We start from the raw sequence: 20,116 nt of genomic DNA on the forward strand, positions 1-20,116 counted from the left end.
AACAGTGGGGGGGAAGAGGGAGGGTGACATTTAAACAGTGGGGGGGGGAGGGAGGGTGACATTTAAACAGTGGGGGGGAGGGAGGGTGACATTTAAACAGTGGGGGGGGAGGGAGGGTGACATTTAAACAGTGGGGGGGAAGGAGGGTGACATTTAAACAGTGGGGGGGAAGGAGGGTGACATTTAAACAGTGGGGGGGAAGGAGGGTGACATTTAAACAGTGGGGGGGGAGGGAGGGTGACATTTAAACAGTGGGGGGGGAGGGAGGGTGACATTTAAACAGTGGGGGGGGGGAAGGGAGGGTGACATTTAAACAGTGGGGGGGGGAAGGGAGGGTGACATTTAAACAGTGGGGGGGGGGAAGGGAGGGTGACATTTAAACAGTGGGGGGGGGAGGGAGGGTGACATTTAAACAGTGGGGGGGGAGGGAGGGTGACATTTAAACAGTGGGGGGGGGAGGGAGGGTGACATTTAAACAGTGGGGGGGGGAGGGAGGGTGACATTTAAACAGTGGGGGGGGAGGGAGGGTGACATTTAAACAGTGGGGGGGGGAGGGAGGGTGACATTTAAACAGTGGGGGGGGGAGGGAGGGTGACATTTAAACAGTGGGGGGGGAGGGAGGGTGACATTTAAACAGTGGGGGGGGGAGGGAGGGTGACATTTAAACAGTGGGGGGGGAGGGAGGGTGACATTTAAACAGTGGGGGGGGAGGGAGGGTGACATTTAAACAGTGGGGGGGGAGGGAGGGTGACATTTAAACAGTGGGGGGGGAGGGAGGGTGACATTTAAACAGTGGGGGGGGAGGGAGGGTGACATTTAAACAGTGGGGGGGGGAGGGAGGGTGACATTTAAACAGTGGGGGGGGAGGGAGGGTGACATTTAAACAGTGGGGGGGGAGGGAGGGTGACATTTAAACAGTGGGGGGGGAGGGAGGGTGACATTTAAACAGTGGGGGGGGAGGGAGGGTGACATTTAAACAGTGGGGGGGGAGGGAGGGTGACATTTAAACAGTGGGGGGGGAGGGAGGGTGACATTTAAACAGTGGGGGGGGAGGGAGGGTGACATTTAAACAGTGGGGGGGGAGGGAGGGTGACATTTAAACAGTGGGGGGGAGGGAGGGTGACATTTAAACAGTGGGGGGGGAGGGAGGGTGACATTTAAACAGTGGGGGGGGAGGGAGGGTGACATTTAAACAGTGGGGGGGGAGGGAGGGTGACATTTAAACAGTGGGGGGGGAGGGAGGGTGACATTTAAACAGTGGGGGGGGAGGGAGGGTGACATTTAAACAGTGGGGGGGGAGGGAGGGTGACATTTAAACAGTGGGGGGGGAGGGAGGGTGACATTTAAACAGTGGGGGGGAGGGAGGGTGACATTTAAACAGTGGGGGGGGAGGGAGGGTGACATTTAAACAGTGGGGGGGGAGGGAGGGTGACATTTAAACAGTGGGGGGGGAGGGAGGGTGACATTTAAACAGTGGGGGGGGAGGGAGGGTGACATTTAAACAGTGGGGGGGGAGGGAGGGTGACATTTAAACAGTGGGGGGGGAGGGAGGGTGACATTTAAACAGTGGGGGGGGGAGGGAGGGTGACATTTAAACAGTGGGGGGGGAGGGAGGGTGACATTTAAACAGTGGGGGGGGAGGGAGGGTGACATTTAAACAGTGGGGGGGGAGGGAGGGTGACATTTAAACAGTGGGGGGGGAGGGAGGGTGACATTTAAACAGTGGGGGGGGAGGGAGGGTGACATTTAAACAGTGGGGGGGGAGGGAGGGTGACATTTAAACAGTGGGGGGGAGGGAGGGTGACATTTAAACAGTGGGGGGGAGGGAGGGTGACATTTAAACAGTGGGGGGGAGGGAGGGTGACATTTAAACGGGGGGGGAGGGAGGGTGACATTTAAACGGGGGGGGAGGGAGGGTGACATTTAAACGGGGGGGAGGGAGGGTGACATTTAAACGGGGGGGAGGGAGGGTGACATTTAAACGGGGGGGAGGGAGGGTGACATTTAAACGGGGGGGAGGGAGGGTGACATTTAAACGGGGGGAGGGAGGGTGACATTTAAACGGGGGGGAGGGAGGGTGACATTTAAACGGGGGGGAGGGAGGGTGACATTTAAACGGGGGGGAGGGAGGGTGACATTTAAACGGGGGGGAGGGAGGGTGACATTTAAACGGGGGGGAGGGAGGGTGACATTTAAACGGGGGGGAGGGAGGGTGACATTTAAACGGGGGGGAGGGAGGGTGACATTTAAACGGGGGGGAGGGAGGGTGACATTTAAACGGGGGGGAGGGAGGGTGACATTTAAACGGGGGGGAGGGAGGGTGACATTTAAACGGGGGGGAGGGAGGGTGACATTTAAACGGGGGGGAGGGAGGGTGACATTTAAACGGGGGGGAGGGAGGGTGACATTTAAACGGGGGGGGGGGGTGGGAGGGTGACATTTAAACGGGGGGGGGGAGGGAGGGTGACATTTAAACGGGGGGGAGGGAGGGTGACATTTAAACGGGGGGGGAGGGAGGGTGACATTTAAACGGGCGGGGAGGGAGGGTGACATTTAAACGGGGGGGAGGGAGGGTGACATTTAAACGGGGGGGAGGGAGGGTGACATTTAAACGGGGGGGAGGGAGGGTGACATTTAAACGGGGGGGAGGGAGGGTGACATTTAAACGGGGGGGAGGGAGGGTGACATTTAAACGGGGGGGGAGGGAGGGTGACATTTAAACGGGGGGGAGGGAGGGTGACATTTAAACGGGGGGGAGGGAGGGTGACATTTAAACGGGGGGAGGGAGGGTGACATTTAAACGGGGGGGAGGGAGGGTGACATTTAAACGGGGGGGAGGGAGGGTGACATTTAAACAGTGGGGGGGAATGAAGGGTGACATTTAAACAGTGGGGGGGGAATGAAGGGTGACATTTAAACGGGGGGGGAATGAAGGGTGACATTTAAACAGGGGGGGAAATGAAGGGTGACATTTAAACGGGGGGGGAATGAAGGGTGACATTTAAACGGGGGGGGGAATGAAGGGTGACATTTAAACGGGGGGGGGAATGAAGGGTGACATTTAAACGGGGGGGGGAATGAAGGGTGACATTTAAACGGGGGGGGGAATGAAGGGTGACATTTAAACGGGGGGGGGAATGAAGGGTGACATTTAAACGGGGGGGGGGAATGAAGGGTGACATTTAAACGGGGGGGGGGGAAATGAAGGGTGACATTTAAACGGGGGGGGGAATGAAGGGTGACATTTAAACGGGGGGGGGGAATGAAGGGTGACATTTAAACGGGGGGGGGGAAATGAAGGGTGACATTTAAACGGGGGGGGGAATGAAGGGTGACATTTAAACGGGGGGGGAATGAAGGGTGACATTTAAACGGGGGGGGGGGGGGGGAGGGGGAGGGTGACATTTAAACCGGGCAAATCTCCCTCGCTCCCCTGCCCTGTTCAGGGGCAGCCAGGCCCGAGCCCCCACATTCGCCCCCTTTGCCAGGATCTGGGCTGTGGCCCCGGGTTTCCCCCTCCTCCTCCAGCCTGGAGCAGAGAGTGACAGGGAGCCTGCCGGATTCAGCCTGCCTGCCCGCCCGCCCGCCCCGACACTCACCGGGCTGCCGTCTCTGGCTGGGACAACACCGAGCTGGCCTTAGACACCTCACTTCCGGTCTGGAAGGGGAGGGAGAGGGGGGCCCGGATGTTATCACCACTTTTTATCCTCAGCCACCCACCCACCAACCAACCCCGGGGTCCGGTTATTTCCCTCCCTCCCGCCCGCCCGCCCGCCCACCGCCACCACCGAAACCCAGAACAAAAGAGCCGCATTCTCTTTCTCACCTCTCCGTCCGTCCGCTGCTGCTGCTGCTGCTGCTCGGAACTCTTCGCTCCACGTTTTCAATCCTCCTCCCCCCACTCCACTCCACTCCACTCCACTCCAACCCGGACGCACAGTCAGGCTCAGTGACCTGGAAGAATATTTCTTTACCTCATCTCTCCATCACAATCAGCCACCAACTTTGCGCTACTGCCGCAGGACAACCGAGTCCGTGGCCGCTTCCCATTGGTGGCTCGCCTCCGTCCACCTGCGCCGTTGGCCAATCAGCACGCGCGGGCTCCGCGAAGCCATGGGCGGCCCGGTCGAATCAGGCGCCCGGCAAACGGGTCTCCGCCCCGCCAGCCAGCCAGCCAGCCAATAAGGAGCGGATGCTCTGTCCACTTGGACCAATGAAATCTCTTCATCCTGTCCTTTGGCTTGCAGTGGGGTGGGTTGGGGTAACTTTAATAAGGAGGTGGTTTAAATTTAAACCTGAGGATGGGATGTTAAATATGCCGATGTGGATGAGAAATCACCTCAGGATGGGATTGGTTTTTAATAAGTGCGCGCTGGTCCCCCGACGGCGGGAAGTTTCCATAGTAACCATTCTCCGCGTGCGCGGTTGCCGGTGAAGGTGTGAGGGTATAGGGGTAGTGGGTGGGGCCATGAGGGCGGGCGGGAGCCGGGCCTGGAGGGGCGGGGCCTGGAGAGGGGCGGGGCATCTGGGGAGGGGGCGGAGCATGTGGGAGAGGGGGTGTCGAGAGGGGAGGGGACAGGTGGAAGGGGAGGGGAGACGGGGCGGGGCCTGGGGGGGAAATGGGAGGGGCGGGGCCTGAGGGAGAGGGGCGCGGCCTTGAGCAGGAGGGCGGTGCTACAGCCAGGAGGGGCGGGGCCATTGGAGACGGGAGGAGTCGGGGCTGAGAGAGGGTGGTGGCGGGGTCGGGAGGAGCAGGAGGAGGAAGGGCAGGACCAGGAGGGGGCGGGGCCAGTGAGAAAGCGCCCGGCGGGGGAAGGGGCGCGGAAGTGGAGTGGAGAAGGCGGGGCGGTGCCGGGAAGGTGGAAGGGGGCTCGGCCAGGAGTGGGGGCGGGGGACGCTCGAGGGGGTGGGATCATGGGTGGGTGGTGGGGGGCGGGGCTAGGAGGATGGCGGGGCGAGGCCGTTGTGTCCCGGGGAGGGCAGCGATTGGGCGCGGCGAGCTGACGTCAACGCTGGGGCAGCCTATGATAAGCCGGTTGGCGGGCGGGCGCTGGTCAGGTGCGGCACGTGCCTCAATCCCAGGTGAGAGGGAGAGGAAGATTGGGGGGAAAATGGCGGGCGTGGCTGGCGGAGGCAATAATGGCGGGGTGCGGGGACGCTGGAAAAGAGCGACTTTCCTGCCGAGCGAAAGGGGAGTGGGGGAAATTGAAAAAAAAATCTAATCAGAAAGCCGGTTGGTGGTGGGTGGGCGATTAGCGCAGGGAGAGCATTGAGTGTGTCTCCCTTGGGTCTGTTTGGCTCCCAAAATGGATGCTATGGGGTTGGGGGGACGGGGGGATATGAGGTTTGGGGGGGAAACGGGGGGGATATGAGGTTTGGGGGGGAAACGGGGGGGATATGAGGTTTGGGGGGGGGAACGGGGGGGATATGAGGTTTGGGGGGGGGGAACGGGGGGGATATGAGGTTTGGGGGGGGAACGGGGGGGATATGAGGTTGGGGGGGGGATGGGGGGGGATATGAGGTTGGGGGGGGGGGGACGGGGGGGGATATGAGGTTTGGGGGGGGGGACGGGGGGGGATATGAGGTTTGGGGGGGGGGGGACGGGGGGGGATATGAGGTTGGGGGGGGGGGGACGGGGGGGGATATGAGGTTGGGGGGGGGGGGGACGGGGGGGGATATGAGGTTGGGGGGGGGGACGGGGGGGGATATGAGGTTGGGGGGGGGGGACGGGGGGGGATATGAGGTTGGGGGGGGGGGACGGGGGGGGATATGCGGTTGGGGGGGACGGGACGGGGGGGGATATGAGGTTGGGGGGGGGGACGGGGGGGGATATGAGGTTGGGGGGGGGACGGGGGGGGATATGAGGTTGGGGGGGGGACGGGGGCGGATATGAGGTTGGGGGGGGGGCGGATATGAGGTTGGGGGGGGGCGGATATGAGGTTGGGGGGGGGGGGACGGGGGGGGATATGAGGTTGGGGGGGGGGGACGGGGGGGGATATGAGGTTTGGGGGGGATATGAGGTTTGGGGGGGGATATGAGGTTTGGGGGGGGATATGAGGTTTGGGGGGGGATATGAGGTTTGGGGGGGGATATGAGGTTTGGGGGGGGACGGGGGGGATATGAGGTTTGGGGGGGGGACGGGGGGGGGATATGAGGTTTGGGGGGGATATGAGGTTTGGGGGGGGGACGGGGGGGATATGAGGTTTGGGGGGGGGGACGGGGGGGATATGAGGTTTGGGGGGGGGACGGGGGGGGATATGAGGTTTGGGGGGGGGACGGGGGGGGATATGAGGTTTGGGGGGGGGACGGGGGGGGATATGAGGTTTGGGGGGGATATGAGGTTTGGGGGGGATATGAGGTTTGGGGGGGGATATGAGGTTTGGGGGGACGGACGGGGGGGATATGAGGTTTGGGGGGACGGGACGGGGGGGATATGAGGTTTGGGGGGGGGGACGGGGGGGATATGAGGTTTGGGGGGGGGACGGGGGGGGATATGAGGTTTTGGGGGGGGGACGGGGGGGGATATGAGGTTTTGGGGGGGGGACGGGGGGGATATGAGGTTTTGGGGGGGGGACGGGGGGGATATGAGGTTTGGGGGGGGGACGGGGGGGATATGAGGTTTTGGGGGGGGGACGGGGGGGATATGAGGTTTTGGGGGGGGGACGGGGGGGATATGAGGTTGGGGGGGGGACGGGGGGGATATGAGGTTTGGGGGGGGGACGGGGGGGATATGAGGTTTGGGGGGGGGACGGGGGGGATATGAGGTTTGGGGGGGGGACGGGGGGGATATGAGGTTTGGGGGGGGGACGGGGGGGATATGAGGTTTGGGGGGGGGACGGGGGGGATATGAGGTTTGGGGGGGGGATATGAGGTTTTGGGGGGGGACGGGGGGGATATGAGGTTGAGGGGAGGGGATGGGATGGGGGGGTTGGGGGGCCAGTTGATGCTGTCAAGTGACCAGGGGTTTGGCATGAACTCCAGGAAGGAGATATGTTGAGGGATGAGTTCCCAGCAGGGTTTGCAGAGATGGGGATGGGATTGGGGGAGAGAAACGAATTGCTGGTTTGGTCCACGAACTTGGGCTCGATTTAGCAATTGATTGGGATCCAGTGTTAATTTGCAAAACTTTCAGTTCCGTGAGGGTTTTTTTTTTAAATTCCCCACCCCACTTCATTCAAAATCTTCATCCAGGCAAATCACTTCATTTGCGTGATTGGCGCACTTAAGACTTGATGTAAAATGAGCGTTTACAGCAAAAGCAATGGAAAAAGAATTGAGTGGTGTTTCATAAGTGATGGTGTTCTCTTAAAATGAAAATTTGCATTTTTCAACCTGATAAATCGCGTTGAAATTATGGTTATTTTGGACTCCCTGTTTTTAAATGTGGTGTTTAGATCTAACTGCTCCAACAAGCTGAAGTATTTTTATAAAATCTGGCAAGTGTTTTGCTCTTAGTTTGAGTATAATAGAAGAAGGCAGCTCTCTGCCACCACCCCCTTGAGGGCAGTTAGGGATAGGTCATAAATGCTGGCCTAGCAAGTGATGCCCACATCCCATGAATGAATTAAAAAAATCTTTTCACTGAAATATCGCAACAAAGGATTCTAATAAGTTCATTATTCCTTTAATGGAGTGACCTTGTTTGCATTGGTGAGTCTCCTTGAGCTCAAGTGTATGTTGTGTCTTAGTAGACTATCAAATTAAAAAGGCAATTTTTAAAAGTTACTGGCTTGATTTGGTGTTCTTGTTAGGTATGTGCTCTAATTGTATAATGGTAACTTTTTAACAATATTTTGGCAAGCAAAGTAAGTGTTTATTTGTTCTGTATATTTTCAGTGCTTTAATCTTCCCTACTAGCCTTGAGGCATTGACGCTCATTAGGGGTTGTTTCATAGGTGGTTTCCTCTAGTATATTGTCTGAGTCCTCATTCAATATAAACTTTCCCTGGTAGAGCATGCCACAGCCCTATACTAAATCATGTCCTCTGGATGTGCATTTCCATAACAATGAGTGAAAAGATTTTTTTTCCCCCCTCCTGTGCCCCACTCTAAGGATATCCTGGCCAATTATTATCTTGCCACCATTGCTAAGTTTGGTTAACTCATGACAGACTAAATATTGAACTTGGAACCTTTCTGGTCAGTATTGCTCGAGAGAAGTTGAGTCATAGGGGTTGTGTAAACCTAAGTAAGGAAGAGCTGCTTCAGTAAATGTGAAATTATGTTGCCCTGGCTGTGTTCCGTGATGCATTTGGCCTGCAAGCATTGTTATGATTACCTGGGGTTCGGTGGGGAGTGAGGCGGGGGTGGTCTCAACTAGTTCTTGCTGTCACTTTGCTATTATGGAAACTAAATATATCATGGATTAGTCCTGCAGTAAGCGGACCTGACCTTATATAACTTGAAAGATAAGTCTAGTTTATTGGAGGATTGAGCAATGACTGCTTTCTCTTTATGGTCATTGTAATGCGCTGTGGAGTAGAAGGGTTGCCTTGAAGCTGCATTTAGTTTGTGGTCTCATCCCCTTCCTGTTTTATATTGCAGACCACCCCTAACTGCCTTCGTTTACCATCATGAGGCACAACCAGACCCGCTCTCAGAATCCCTCTTCGGTCACCATTCAGGTGAAGCCAGGGGTTTCAAAATTGTCACGTCAGACCCGGGATTTGGTGGTTCGGAAGCCTCGCCTGCAGGAGAGGGGTGAAGGGGAATCCAGCAAGACGCCAAAGGTCTCAAAGGAGGCTCCATTTGTCATACAGCACCAAGAGTTGGAAGCCTTTCTTAAGCTTCTTGGTATGTTCATAAATTAATTTCTTTCTCTATATTTTAGAACTTGTTCTGATACAATATTTTGAATTTGCCGTTTTTATTTATCCTTTCATGGGATGTGGGTATCATTGGCAAGGCCAGCATTTGTTGCTCATCCCTAATTGCTCTTGATTTGCTGGACCATTTCAGAGGGGCAGTTTAAGAGTCAACCACATGCTTTGGGTCTGGAGTCGCATGTAGGCCGGACCAGGTAAGGACGGCAGATTTCCTTCTCTAAAGATTAGAGAACCAGATGGGTGGTGGTATGATAGTTGTTATGGTCACCATTTCCTCTATATACCAGATTTATTAAGTTGCCATGGTGGGATTTGAGCCTATGTCCCCAGAGCTCCTGGATTACTAGTCTAGTGACATTACCACTATGCTACTGCCTTCCCCTATTTCATAATCACCTTCAATTGTCCTGATGGACCTGTGGCTGACAAACGATGGGAAATCTTGATCTAGAAACTACAGTGAACTGAAATAAAGCTGGAAACTTGGGCTGGCCTACTGAGAGAGAAGCTGACCCTTTTGGGTGGAGATATGTTAGAATATTGGGACAAGAGGCAATTCAAAATCCTCTTTACCAGTTCGATGGGTACACAGGGCTTGTATAAATGCTTTAGAATTTCTGATCTTCACTAATAGAAAGCAACTTTCATTCCTACAGCATCCTTCACAACCTCAGGGCACCCCAAAGCTCTTTACAGCCAAGAAGTGCAGTTGCTATAAAATCTAGGAAAGTTGGCAGCCAATTTGTGCCTGGCAAGCTCCCACAAACACAGCAGAGAGATAATGACCAAACCTGTTTTTGTGATGTTGAGGGATAGATATTGGCCAGGACACCAGGGAGAACTCCCCTGCAGTTCTAAATAGTGTCCGTGGGATCTTTAACATCCACGATAGGGCCAGTGGGCCTCAGTTTAATGTCTTACCCCCTTCAAGTACTGCACAGAGAGTCCCAGCCTAGATTTTTGTGAAACTTGAACCCCACAACCTTCTGACTCAGAGGCAAGAGTGCCACCCACTGAATCACAAGATTTTCAATGAACAACTCGACTCTGACATAGCTGAGACTCTGTCCTTACCTAGAAGTGGTGACTGCTAGGGTGCAGTTCTACGGGTACCAGCCATTATTCCCTACCAGATGGACTGCAACGGGTTCAAGAAGGCAGCTTACCACCGCCGCCACCCACCTCAAGGGGAAGCTAGGGATGGTCAATAAAAATGTTGGCCTTGCCAGTGAAGTGCTCATCCCATGAATGAGTTAAAATAAAACCTACCTGGCTTCATCTGAGCATCTTGGTCCACAATAGGAGTTTACACTGGTTAATACCCAAAATAAAGGCAAGTAGCAGTAAAATAAAAAGCAGATTGTTTTTGGCACTTGGAGATGGTCTATTTTGAGTCATTCTAATTATTGCCACAAAACCATATGTCCAATAAAATGACTATAAAAAAAATAAAATTAGGAAATCAAGCTGTTCACATAACTTGGTATGTTGAAGAACAGTCCAATATTTATTTATTTTTTTTGAATCATTGATTTGAAGGATTAATGGTGGTCAGTGCACCCCAATTTACATTGTCTTTATTTAATTAAAACATCCCAAGGCACTGCACAGCAATGTTCTATAAACAAAGTTTGACACTGGGTGTCCTGGAGTAGGAGACAGTCAAAACTGAGTTTTGAGTGTCTGAAAGGCAGGGAGAGATGGTGGGAAATCCAGAGCTTGGGGCTGAGGCAGCTGAAGGCATGGCTGTTAGTAGTGGAGTAAATAAAATTGGGGGTGCTGAAGAATGCTGATTTTTTTGAAGAGTTGTAGGACCGGAGTGGTTAGAGATGGAATGCGAAACCCCAGGGTGGGCCTGATGATGTGGAGAGCATTCAAAAGTCATGACATCTTTGATTCACATCTGTTTCATCAAGGCAGCTGGCATCTCGGTTTAACCCTTCTGAAGGAAGGCCACGCTCCTTTTGTGATTCACAAGTGAGGATTAAAAATCTAACTTTCAGATCCACTGAGTCCAGCTGACACTGGAGGTGGGAGTGGCGAAATACAAACTATCTCTTGAGTCTAGAGATACATCTGCTCCTGTCTATCAGTGTTTAAAAACTTGCAAAAGGATAATAAATCCATCTAATTCTTCACCAGTCCCATTTTATATCCTTACCAGGCTATGGACTTTATGGGCTGATCTGGTCCCAGTCAGTGATTGTGGCTATCTGTGTTCGTGCACTCTGGCTGTGAGAGGAAAGCAAAGTCAAGTAGGGAACTTGTGACATCCAAGCACTTTGAAAACTATGGGCCTAACCATTGATATCTCAAAGCAATAAAAACAAAAGAGCTGATTTATTTTTCCCAGACAACCAAGAGCCTAGGTATGCTCCCTTTTGGATTTAACAGAGCCATCAACCTTCCTTTGCTGAAAGGTCATGTTAAATTTTAAAACTATTATTTTTTTTTTCCTCCTCCTTTCACTTTAATGCCTTTTTTTATTTGGGGGTATCGTTTCAGAGGATGTTCATCTGGTATCTTCCAGCATTTAGTCACCACTTGAAGGTGACAAGCTTTCCCCCTTGAGCTGCTATTGTGCTCCAACACTGCCGTCAGCCAGGAGGTGGCAGTGTTTCTGCAACACTGCTGCTTACCCCATCTCAGTTAAAGGGGAGGGAGAGGTGTTGTTGAAGTAACTGTAGATCATATGTTCTATAATTGCCGTACATCAGTGGAGGAGGGGGTGGATATGTTGTTGGACGTCAGCTGGATCACTCTGTCTTGGATGCTGTGTTGTAGCTGCACCCAACCAGGAGCATGCAGAGTTTTCCATAATGCTTAAGAGTTGAGCCTTTGTCAATGGTGGTCAGGATTTGTGGAACCAGTAGGTGAGTCACTTGTCAAGAATACTCTGCATCTGGTCTGCTGGCATAACCATGTGCCAATCTAGCTGATAGTTTAGTTTCTGGTGAACCCCAAGATATTGATGGTGGGAGCTCACTGATGCCATTTGGTATCAAGTGGAGATGGCTCCACATTCTTTAGTCAATGTGGTTGTTACCTGGCATTTGGGTAGTGAGTGTTAGGTGCCACTGTTAATCCGAAAGCCAGTTATTATCCAGGTCCTACTGTCACCTGGATTGGCTGCTTCATTGCTGGGGAATTCTGCATGGATTTGAATGTGGCTGAGTAGCTGCACTGTGTCCTGACTATTGTGGCTTCAAGAATCACTCTGGGGACCTGAGCCTACAATCTGGAAAGTCCCTTTTGAGTAGTACTGAAAATACTGTGCCATCTTTCAGATAAGACATTAAACCGAGGTTCTCGCTGCTGTATGGGATGCAAGAGATCCCGAGGCACTAATGAGAGAAACAAGAGTTATCTGTTTGTGGATCTTGTGTAGGAATATAAGAAATAGTAGTTAATACCACCTCTTGAGCCTGCTCTGCCATTCAGGAAGATCATGGTTGATCTAATCTTGACCTCACTTCACTTTCCTCCGTGTTCCCCATAAACTGTGACTCACCTATAGTTCATGAACCTGTCTATATCCTGCTTTGCATATATTCAGTGACTCTGCCTGCACAGCTCTCTGAGGCAGAGAATTCCTGAATGACAGTGGGATGGTTATTGAAGATGCCTGGGTAAGAATGCTGCCTTGAACTCCTGCAGTGATGTCCAAGAGCTGTGGTGATCAGTCTCTAGCCATTGCTCTGAGTCTGCTACAGCTCAAAACCACCAGCATGCACCTTGGTGCCATATTCAAATACTGTCTTGAAATCAAATATGATGTCCCCGTCCTCGCTCCAAGTGTTTGGCTTTGTGTCTGGATTAAAGCTTGTGTTGATGTCTGGGATGGAGTGGTTCTGAGATCCTGAACTTGTGTAACTCCTTCCATCACACTTTTTGTTGTTACTGATAATTGGGAGGAGGCTGATTTAAGGTAACTTTTGTGGTCATGACAAGTCTGAACGTTTTAAGGTAGATGAGTACCTAAGCTGCAGCACAGCAGCTTAGTTAGGGGCATTTAACGCTGATACCAAGGGTCTTCAGTGCAGCTTGGTCTTTTCAGGACATGATCTTTTATGGCTATTTATCCATGGAAGAGATGGCAGATTCACACTTCCTAACCTGTAGCAAGGGGTGACTCGGTTTCCACTCCCAGTCTTTCTCATCTTCCACAGCCCGTGCCCCTCCATGGACTGATCAGCTGTGACCATCCCAGCAAACAAATACCAAAATCCTACCTACCTGGTGTATTGCTGAGGTATTACATCCAATATACAGTACAAAAACAGGCCATTAGACCTAACCAATCTATGGTGACTTAAAGCACATGGCTGGCTGGACCTGTCAACACCAGAGCCAGCTCTTGAAGTGCAACTAGTTCAGAAGCTGAGTTGGAGAAATCACAGAATCTCACAGTGCAGAAGAGGCCCTTTGGCCTATCGAGTCTGCACCGACACGTGAGAAACATCTGACCTACCTACCTAATCCCATTTACCAGCGCTTAGCCCATAGCCTTGAATGTTATGACGTGCCAAGTGCTCATCCAGGTACTTTTTAAAGGATGTGAGGCAACCTGCCTCCACCACCCTCTCAGCAGCGCATTCCAGACTGTCACCACCCTCTGGGTAAAATTTTTTTCCTCATATCTCTCCCCCACCTCTCACACACACACAAAAACCTCCTACCCCCTCACCTTGAACTTGTGTCCCCTCGTGACTGACCCACTAAGGGGAACAGCCGCTCCCTGTTCATGCCCCTCATAATCTTGTACACCTCGATCAGGTCGCCCCTCAGTAAGATTTGTGATTTATGCACCCGGGATTCCAAAAGATTGGGTTTATCTTTCCATCTGTAATTAGGCAGTGTTAATGATTACTTTAGTCTGTGTAAATCAACTGATGGTACCAGAAACCAATGAGCATGTGCCCTAGGCAGCAACAGCCTGAACCTCCCAACATTAATAACACATTTGACCACCTTGTTGTTAGTTTGTGTGTGTGTGTGTGTGTGGCCTATCTGATTCACCTGCAAACCTGTCCTGGGGTGTCTCTTTTTTTTCTGCGTGTGTCTCTCTTTACCACCAGGCATGTGTCTTTTAACCTTTACCAATATTGCCAACGTTGTTGCAGTACATTCACTCACCACTAAGTGATGCTTGTCCGGCTGATCAGCGGAGTATTTAAGACAGATGTTGAAGTCCCATAAACGGGCCAAAGCTGCACTCTGCCCCTTTTTTCTGATTGCTGGAGGTGCAGCTTGGAGAAGAATCGTCAACAAGTTGAGGTAATGGTGCTGAGGATAAGAGTTTCAGTCCTGGTCTGATCAGTGTTCCCTGGGGCTGTTCACTTGAGTACAAACTGCTGCGGACCTGCTCATTGCTAATGTACAAACAGGTGAAGAGTCAAAATGCTGTCAGTGAACTAAGGTCTAATTGTCGACGAGGCTGCCTGCACTAGAACATCTACCATGTTTTGTTCAAAAAAAAACATGTGGCTGCCGGGCTTTGCACTGCACTGTGAGGCTGTGACGCATTGGTTTTTGACTTTCTGAAAATGTTCCAAGGTGGCTGCTTAACAATCCAGGTGGGGTTGGAAGTTGACTTCTGGTGTGGCAGGCATTTGCTTGAGCATCTTTTCTCGAGTTAAATAGAATTTAATTACATCTCATACAGTCACCAAATGGTATGGATTGAATGGAAAGACACATCCCTTTTGATCGAATGATTAAATTTAGGAACTTGGGGACTTGACCATATATCCTTTGGATGCCAACTCTGATCAATCCTAAAAGTGCTGTCATTTTAAAATAAATATATAGTCAGAATAAAATGCAAACTTTTTTTTCCCAGTCCAAAACTAGAGATGGGCAAAAAAAATTAGTTTTACTCACCTAGGGTTTTGCACTCTGCAACTCTCTGACCACCTCCTTCAATGCACTTTATAAGCTTCTGTAATGCTGTTATGTTTTTGTCAATGGACAAGTACTGCATTTGGTGTGGGATGGAGTCGAGGTGGTGAGAGAAGATGAGATTTCCCTCCACTGTTGGGAGGAGGACTAATATTAAACATGGCTCCTGCCCCTTTTTAATACTCCAACATATGCCGTATCTCCACTTGTGAAGGTGCTCGAAAGGGCCAAAAACCTACCAAGGGTTTTGAATGGAAAAGCTGAGTTCGTGTACTACTCGAGATAGTGCTGGCTTTCTATGGAACCTCCGAATAGAAGTTGAACCCACAAGAAGGCTAAACTGTTGGCTTCTGGTTTCTTTTTGTTTTCTCTCATTATCCCTTTAATGGCTTGGTCACTCGGAAGTGGGTGCTGAAAGGAAGCTTGGAGCTCCTTTTCTTCTCTCAACCGATGGGAAGCATTGGACCCCATTCCCATCACACATCTGTACTGAGGTGAATTTGATCGGAATGACCAAGCAGCTGCCTCGAGTCCAACGGTGAGCTTTTATGACAGTGTAACTTGCTGTAGTCTGACTGAATTATTATTATTATTCACGTTTAAACTGGAGTGTGAACCATCTAAAACAATTAACAATCTGCTGCTAATCCATAATTTAGTCTTTCTTCGCTTATTGTACTTAATGGGACCTTGGTGTCTTACAGATGATGATGTGATTCAGGACTTCCTGTGGATGGACAGTTGCTGTAGAATTGCAGACAAGGTACTTGGGAAGGGTTACTGCTAAATCCTTTTTTGGGATGGTTAGGCTATGGATAAACAGACCACTCTTTTTAACCTGTAGGTAGTCTTGAAGCTATGGCCTATAAATGTGCATGACGGGCATCTATTGTGCACTGTCTAGTGGGATTTGTGCGCTCCCTCCCCACCCAAATAAAAGCCCTTAAAATCATTATTCTAGAGAAATACAGCATATGCTTGGTTATGAATTTTTTCAGCTTAATGATCTAATGGGTTTTTGGATGTCAATCTGCATGAATTAAGTCTTTATGACTTTTTATGTATCCAATTGGCAGTAATCCTAACTCTAGTGTACTGCAGCACCTGTTCTGTCATCAGGTTGGTATTTCAAAGCCCCAGCCTTGCATGGGAATGATGACCGTTTACTGTGTCATGGTCTTGTGAGTGGCTGCACCCTGCTGGTGATCTCATGCAGGCATTCACCTGAAGTCAAGCTTTGACAGGCTGGAATGGCAGCCAATCCACATACGATTCAACAAGAGTCATCGAATAATGACTGCAGGAAGATGAAGGATGTCATCCATGCACTTGGCGGAATAACTGCTTGCCGAGATCTGCTGATTGTATTCTTGTGACAAACCAGTTATTCCATGTTGTGACAAACCGGTTATTCCACGTTTCCACAAACACTGCAGCTACATTTCGCTCATTTATTAAGATGACTAAACCACTTTTTGCAGGAAACTAACCATACGATTCAGTCTCGAGATTGAGACAGTGAATGCATTTTAATGGCTTGATGTATGTTGGGACATTATCCAATGCCTTGATGATTGGGTGGCGAGCTTGAGTTCAGCTTCCAAATCATATCTTGGTTAACCTAAAGTTGACTGAGGTCAAGTGCAATTAGATTAAAATGTTCCCTGAAGCAGCAGCACAACTTGAACAGTTAACTTCAGCGTTTACTGGTTACTTTCTCTATACAACACCTAAGTTGTGTACTTGTCTCATTTGCTATTGCCTCCACCCCTTGGTTTGCTCAGGGCCAGTTCCGTGAGTACCATTGCAGGCTACCTTCTACCATGGGAGACTTTGGAACCAAACTCAGTCCTGTCTTTGCTTGATGTCACATCTAGCAAGAATCAGTGGATAGGTGTGGGAATCCTGACCACCAAGCCAAACCTGTAGTGCCCCAAGTGTTGAACTGGCTGCATGAGTAACCTTTGGGATCCTGTGGGTATGTCCTGTGATCAGTCCAGTGAAGTAGGCCTCTGAACTCCCAATTCTCTTTCAGTATTTACTGGCCATGGTCCTGACTTACTTCAAACGTGCAGAACTTCACACAAGTGAATACTCCAGGATGAACTTCTTCTTGGCGCTGTAAGTACATGTCTTTAAACATGGCAGTCATTCTTCTATCTGTAGGACTGGGCAGTGCACATGTAATTTTGTGTCATGCTCAATTTTTAAAAACTTGATTTGTTTCTCAAAATGAAGGGACTTGACCTAGGTCTTGTCCTTGATGGACTGTCTTCAACATGTTGTGCAGGAGTAGCCATTTGATGCCTGGAGTCTGCTTTGCCATTCAATAAGACCATGGCTGATCATCTTCTACTTTTATAAAAAAAAAGAAAGAAATTGCCAAGAGGACTATAGTCAAACCATTACAAAAGATGGCACTTTACTGCCTACTTTCCTTCCTTTATCTGCCCCCACCCCGCCAACTGTTTGTTATGCTGTGGGCATGTTTTAATCTCCAGATCTAAGTTCAAAAGGTCCTACTGCTCCCTTTGTGACTGGAGCAAGTAGAGTGCACTGGGGTTGGCTTCAGTTGTTGGCAAGAGGCTTGGGAATCAAGTCTGATGAAGAGGGCACCAACTTATTTTTCAATATTTATAAGGCAGAGGTGGATAGATTCTTGATAAGCGAGGGGGTGAAAGGTTATTGGCAGTAGGTGGGAATGTGGAGTTGAGGTTACAATCAGATCAGCCGTGATCTTATTAAATGGCAGTGCAGGCTTGAGGGGTCAAGTGGCCTATTCCTGCTCCTTGTTTGTATGTTTGTAACTTGCCTTAGATTTCTCAAAGTTACTTTTATGATATCCCATTTGTAGAAAGCACTTGTCTTACTGGGTACTGACTTTAACTCGAGTGCTGTGTTCCATCTTTGGTGGGTTGCAGGGGATGGGTGGGGGGGGTCGGCGTGGTGGTGGTGGTGTGAATGAAGCTAACTGCAATGGGGAAAAATTACTAGAAGGAAGTTTACAGGGCTGTGGGGAAAGAGCAGGAGAGTGGGACTGATTGGATTGCTCTTTCAAAGAGCAGACAAGATGGACCAATTGGCTGCCACCTGTATCATTCTATGATGTGTCATTTTGAAATTATTTTCACATGCATTCCAACAATTCCCAACAGGGTTAACTGTTAACAGGTCTTTATAATGGCTTGGCCCCACAGGTACCTGGCAAATGACATGGAAGAGGATGAAGAGCAGTACAAGTATGAAATTTTCCCGTGGGCACTAGGCAACAACTGGAGGAAGCTTGTCCCGAATTTTCTCAAACTGCGGCTTGACCTGTGGGCACAAATGAATTACAGGGCAGCTGTGAGCCGGCGCTGTTGTGAGGAGGTGATATGCTGGACTTAATATTGTAATTTCAGGGTAACGTTACCACTTACTACATGTTAGCTTGTAGCTCTTTTAAACCTTTTGCATGGCAGATAAAAATCATAGATAGCTCTGTGTATCATGTAAGGCAATCCACTTTGAGCCCTGGCAACACCCTGACCACAAATATGGCTAAATGATTCTGTTTTATCCCCCCTCCCCTGGAAAGGCATTGGACTTGGCTCGGTATTTGAAGCTGCCCTATTGTAAAACTTGCAAAGGCAAACTCCTCCCCACTCACCCATTTTAAAGTGCCTACAGGCCTGGCTGCTTGAATGAGGGGTTTATAAACTGGCACCCTGTGCCGTCCTTCAACAAGGTGTCCTAGTAAATGCTTGGTGTACTGATCCATTACCCCACAGAATATTAGCAGGTGGGTTTACACTCATTACTCAGCTGAGCCACAAGAGAGAATGTTCGAGGAATGGCAGGAATCTGTGGGTATGCAAAGTCTGAAATGTTGGTCACATCAATCTGTGACACTGGTGACTGCGTATGTGTGCGGTATCTCAATCATTTGTTTTCCATTGATTTTTTTTTTGCTCCAGGTGATTGCTACTATTCCTTGCCATTATATATGGCACAGAGACCGTCCAGTTCACCATAGTGGTGCAATTAGAAGCTACCTGCAGAAAGAAGTAGCACCTTACCCACAGGGGCCGAGCGGAACTCCGCCATATTGCACCCTCTGCAATCGCTACAGGTGCTACTTGGACCTCGACTCGGACTCTTCCTCCTCCTCCTCAGAAAATACAGTCTTGCTGGATAGTGACTGGCCCCAAGATCTGTTGATACTTTCACCAGCTGTACTGATAAACCATGGTATAGAAGGTATGGGCTCACTGTGGCACCTGGGGTTTAATACAGGAGGACGCCCCTCTTTCTGCAATCTCCATACTAGACAAAAGATGCTATTCTGGATCAGACTGAACCCACCAGTGCTTGTGGAGGTTTCTAGTTCACAAATGAGTGGGAATGTTCTAGGTGCTAGGTAACGTAGTGTGTGCAGTCAGCAAAGTATGCACCAGTTATGTGATATTTTCCAGTGAGATGCTAGATCCCAGATCTCCATAGCTCCGTTACCAAGCTGACTGCCATCTTGTAGTAATTGATTGAAAATGCACTGACTGCTATTCCCTGTTAGCTAACGTTACTATTTTTAGGTTGGCCTCTGTAACTTGGCCAACTTTAAACCTTTCATAAACCTCCCCTTCTATCACTGCTAAAGTGTTTCTGGGTGTTGCTGTTCCTCCTATCTTGAGTGACAGGAGACTCAGCATTTCCTCCTCTTTACTGCTCTACCCTTGTTAACTGCAGAATTCCTCACCTCTCCAGTCTATCCACCTGTCAAAATTTGTTTCTAAAACCCAATCTTGGTGGTTAATTATTACCTGCTTTGCCACATCCTTAGTTAGTTGGCTTTTATGATATCCAGTCCCATTATCCTGGATTCTGCACAGGGTTTCTCAATACAAAGCCAGTTGTGATGAGAGCGCCAAAAACACTTCCCTTTTTAACAAAGGGAAATGGAACATCTCCATCAACTCTGATGGAGAAAGGGCACAGAGGACAGCGTGGTCTTGTATTGACTCGTGTTTCTGTTAGTCCTACAGGAGGCTTTGGTCAGTGGCGAGCCTAATGGACAAGACTACAGCTGGCGTATGTAACAACTGAAGTGCCTATCTACGGCTGGACCATTTTTTTTTTTTGTTCGACACGTGCAAGCACTGAAGTTTCTATTACTTACTGTTCAGCATTTTCTTTTTTAATGATCTGATGCACTTTATGATTTATTCCCCCCCGCCTGCCCAGTCCCCCTCATGAGACTGAGGACAGGAAGGGAGCTGTTGCAGCTGAACTTTAAATGGTTACACTCAAATGTTAAAAACATTTGTTTGCAATTGTATGTATATTTATTGCTGTGAAAATAACTAATGTATAGAATAAATATTGGCACATGAATGTGTGCGGCTGTCTGTTAG

General features: G+C 50.0%; 2 protein-coding genes across 8 annotated transcripts in view; one reads left to right on the forward strand and one right to left on the reverse strand.

Annotated features, from left to right (window-relative positions):
- Positions 1-4,028, reverse strand: part of syvn1 (synovial apoptosis inhibitor 1, synoviolin) — a 44,915-nt gene extending 40,887 nt beyond the window's left edge. For 2 of the 3 annotated variants that reach the window (XM_041179949.1, XM_041179947.1), the window contains exon 1: positions 3,827-4,028. The gene's annotated coding sequence lies outside the window, so the exon portion shown is untranslated. Of the gene's footprint in view, positions 1-3,599; positions 3,653-3,826 lie in introns of those variants that run through there. The other variant, XM_041179948.1, reaches the window with a different exon arrangement.
- A 965-nt stretch (positions 4,029-4,993) lies between these two features.
- LOC121273005 (speedy protein A-like) lies at positions 4,994-20,096 on the forward strand. 5 transcript variants are annotated; one of them, XM_041179937.1, is made up of 7 exons: positions 4,994-5,082; positions 8,545-8,793; positions 15,431-15,489; positions 16,762-16,847; positions 17,924-18,095; positions 18,683-18,965; positions 19,740-20,096. In XM_041179937.1, exons 2-7 carry the CDS (start codon positions 8,574-8,576, stop codon positions 19,799-19,801), a joined length of 882 nt encoding a protein of 293 aa, XP_041035871.1. In that variant the 5' UTR covers positions 4,994-5,082; positions 8,545-8,573; the 3' UTR covers positions 19,802-20,096. The 5 variants fall into 5 exon arrangements, with proteins under 5 accessions (XP_041035871.1, XP_041035872.1, XP_041035873.1 ...); XM_041179938.1 differs by having other exon boundaries at positions 19,748-20,096; XM_041179939.1 differs by having other exon boundaries at positions 18,683-18,837; positions 19,748-20,096.
- The last annotated feature ends 20 nt before the right edge of the window (positions 20,097-20,116 follow it).

Source organism: Carcharodon carcharias, chromosome 37 (genome assembly GCF_017639515.1).
Source record: "Carcharodon carcharias isolate sCarCar2 chromosome 37, sCarCar2.pri, whole genome shotgun sequence".
In the NCBI taxonomy this organism is placed as follows: Eukaryota; Metazoa; Chordata; class Chondrichthyes; order Lamniformes; family Lamnidae; genus Carcharodon; species Carcharodon carcharias.

Coding starts and splice junctions, on each gene's coding strand:
- LOC121273005 (XM_041179935.1), top strand. CDS start 8,574: ATGAGGCACAACCAGACCCGCTCTCAGAATCCCTCTTCGGTCACCATT. Junction 15,490..16,761: donor GCTGTAGAATTGCAGACAAG/GTACTTGGGAAG, acceptor ATTCTCTTTCAG/TATTTACTGGCCATGGTCCT. Junction 16,848..17,923: donor ATGAACTTCTTCTTGGCGCT/GTAAGTACATGT, acceptor TTGGCCCCACAG/GTACCTGGCAAATGACATGG.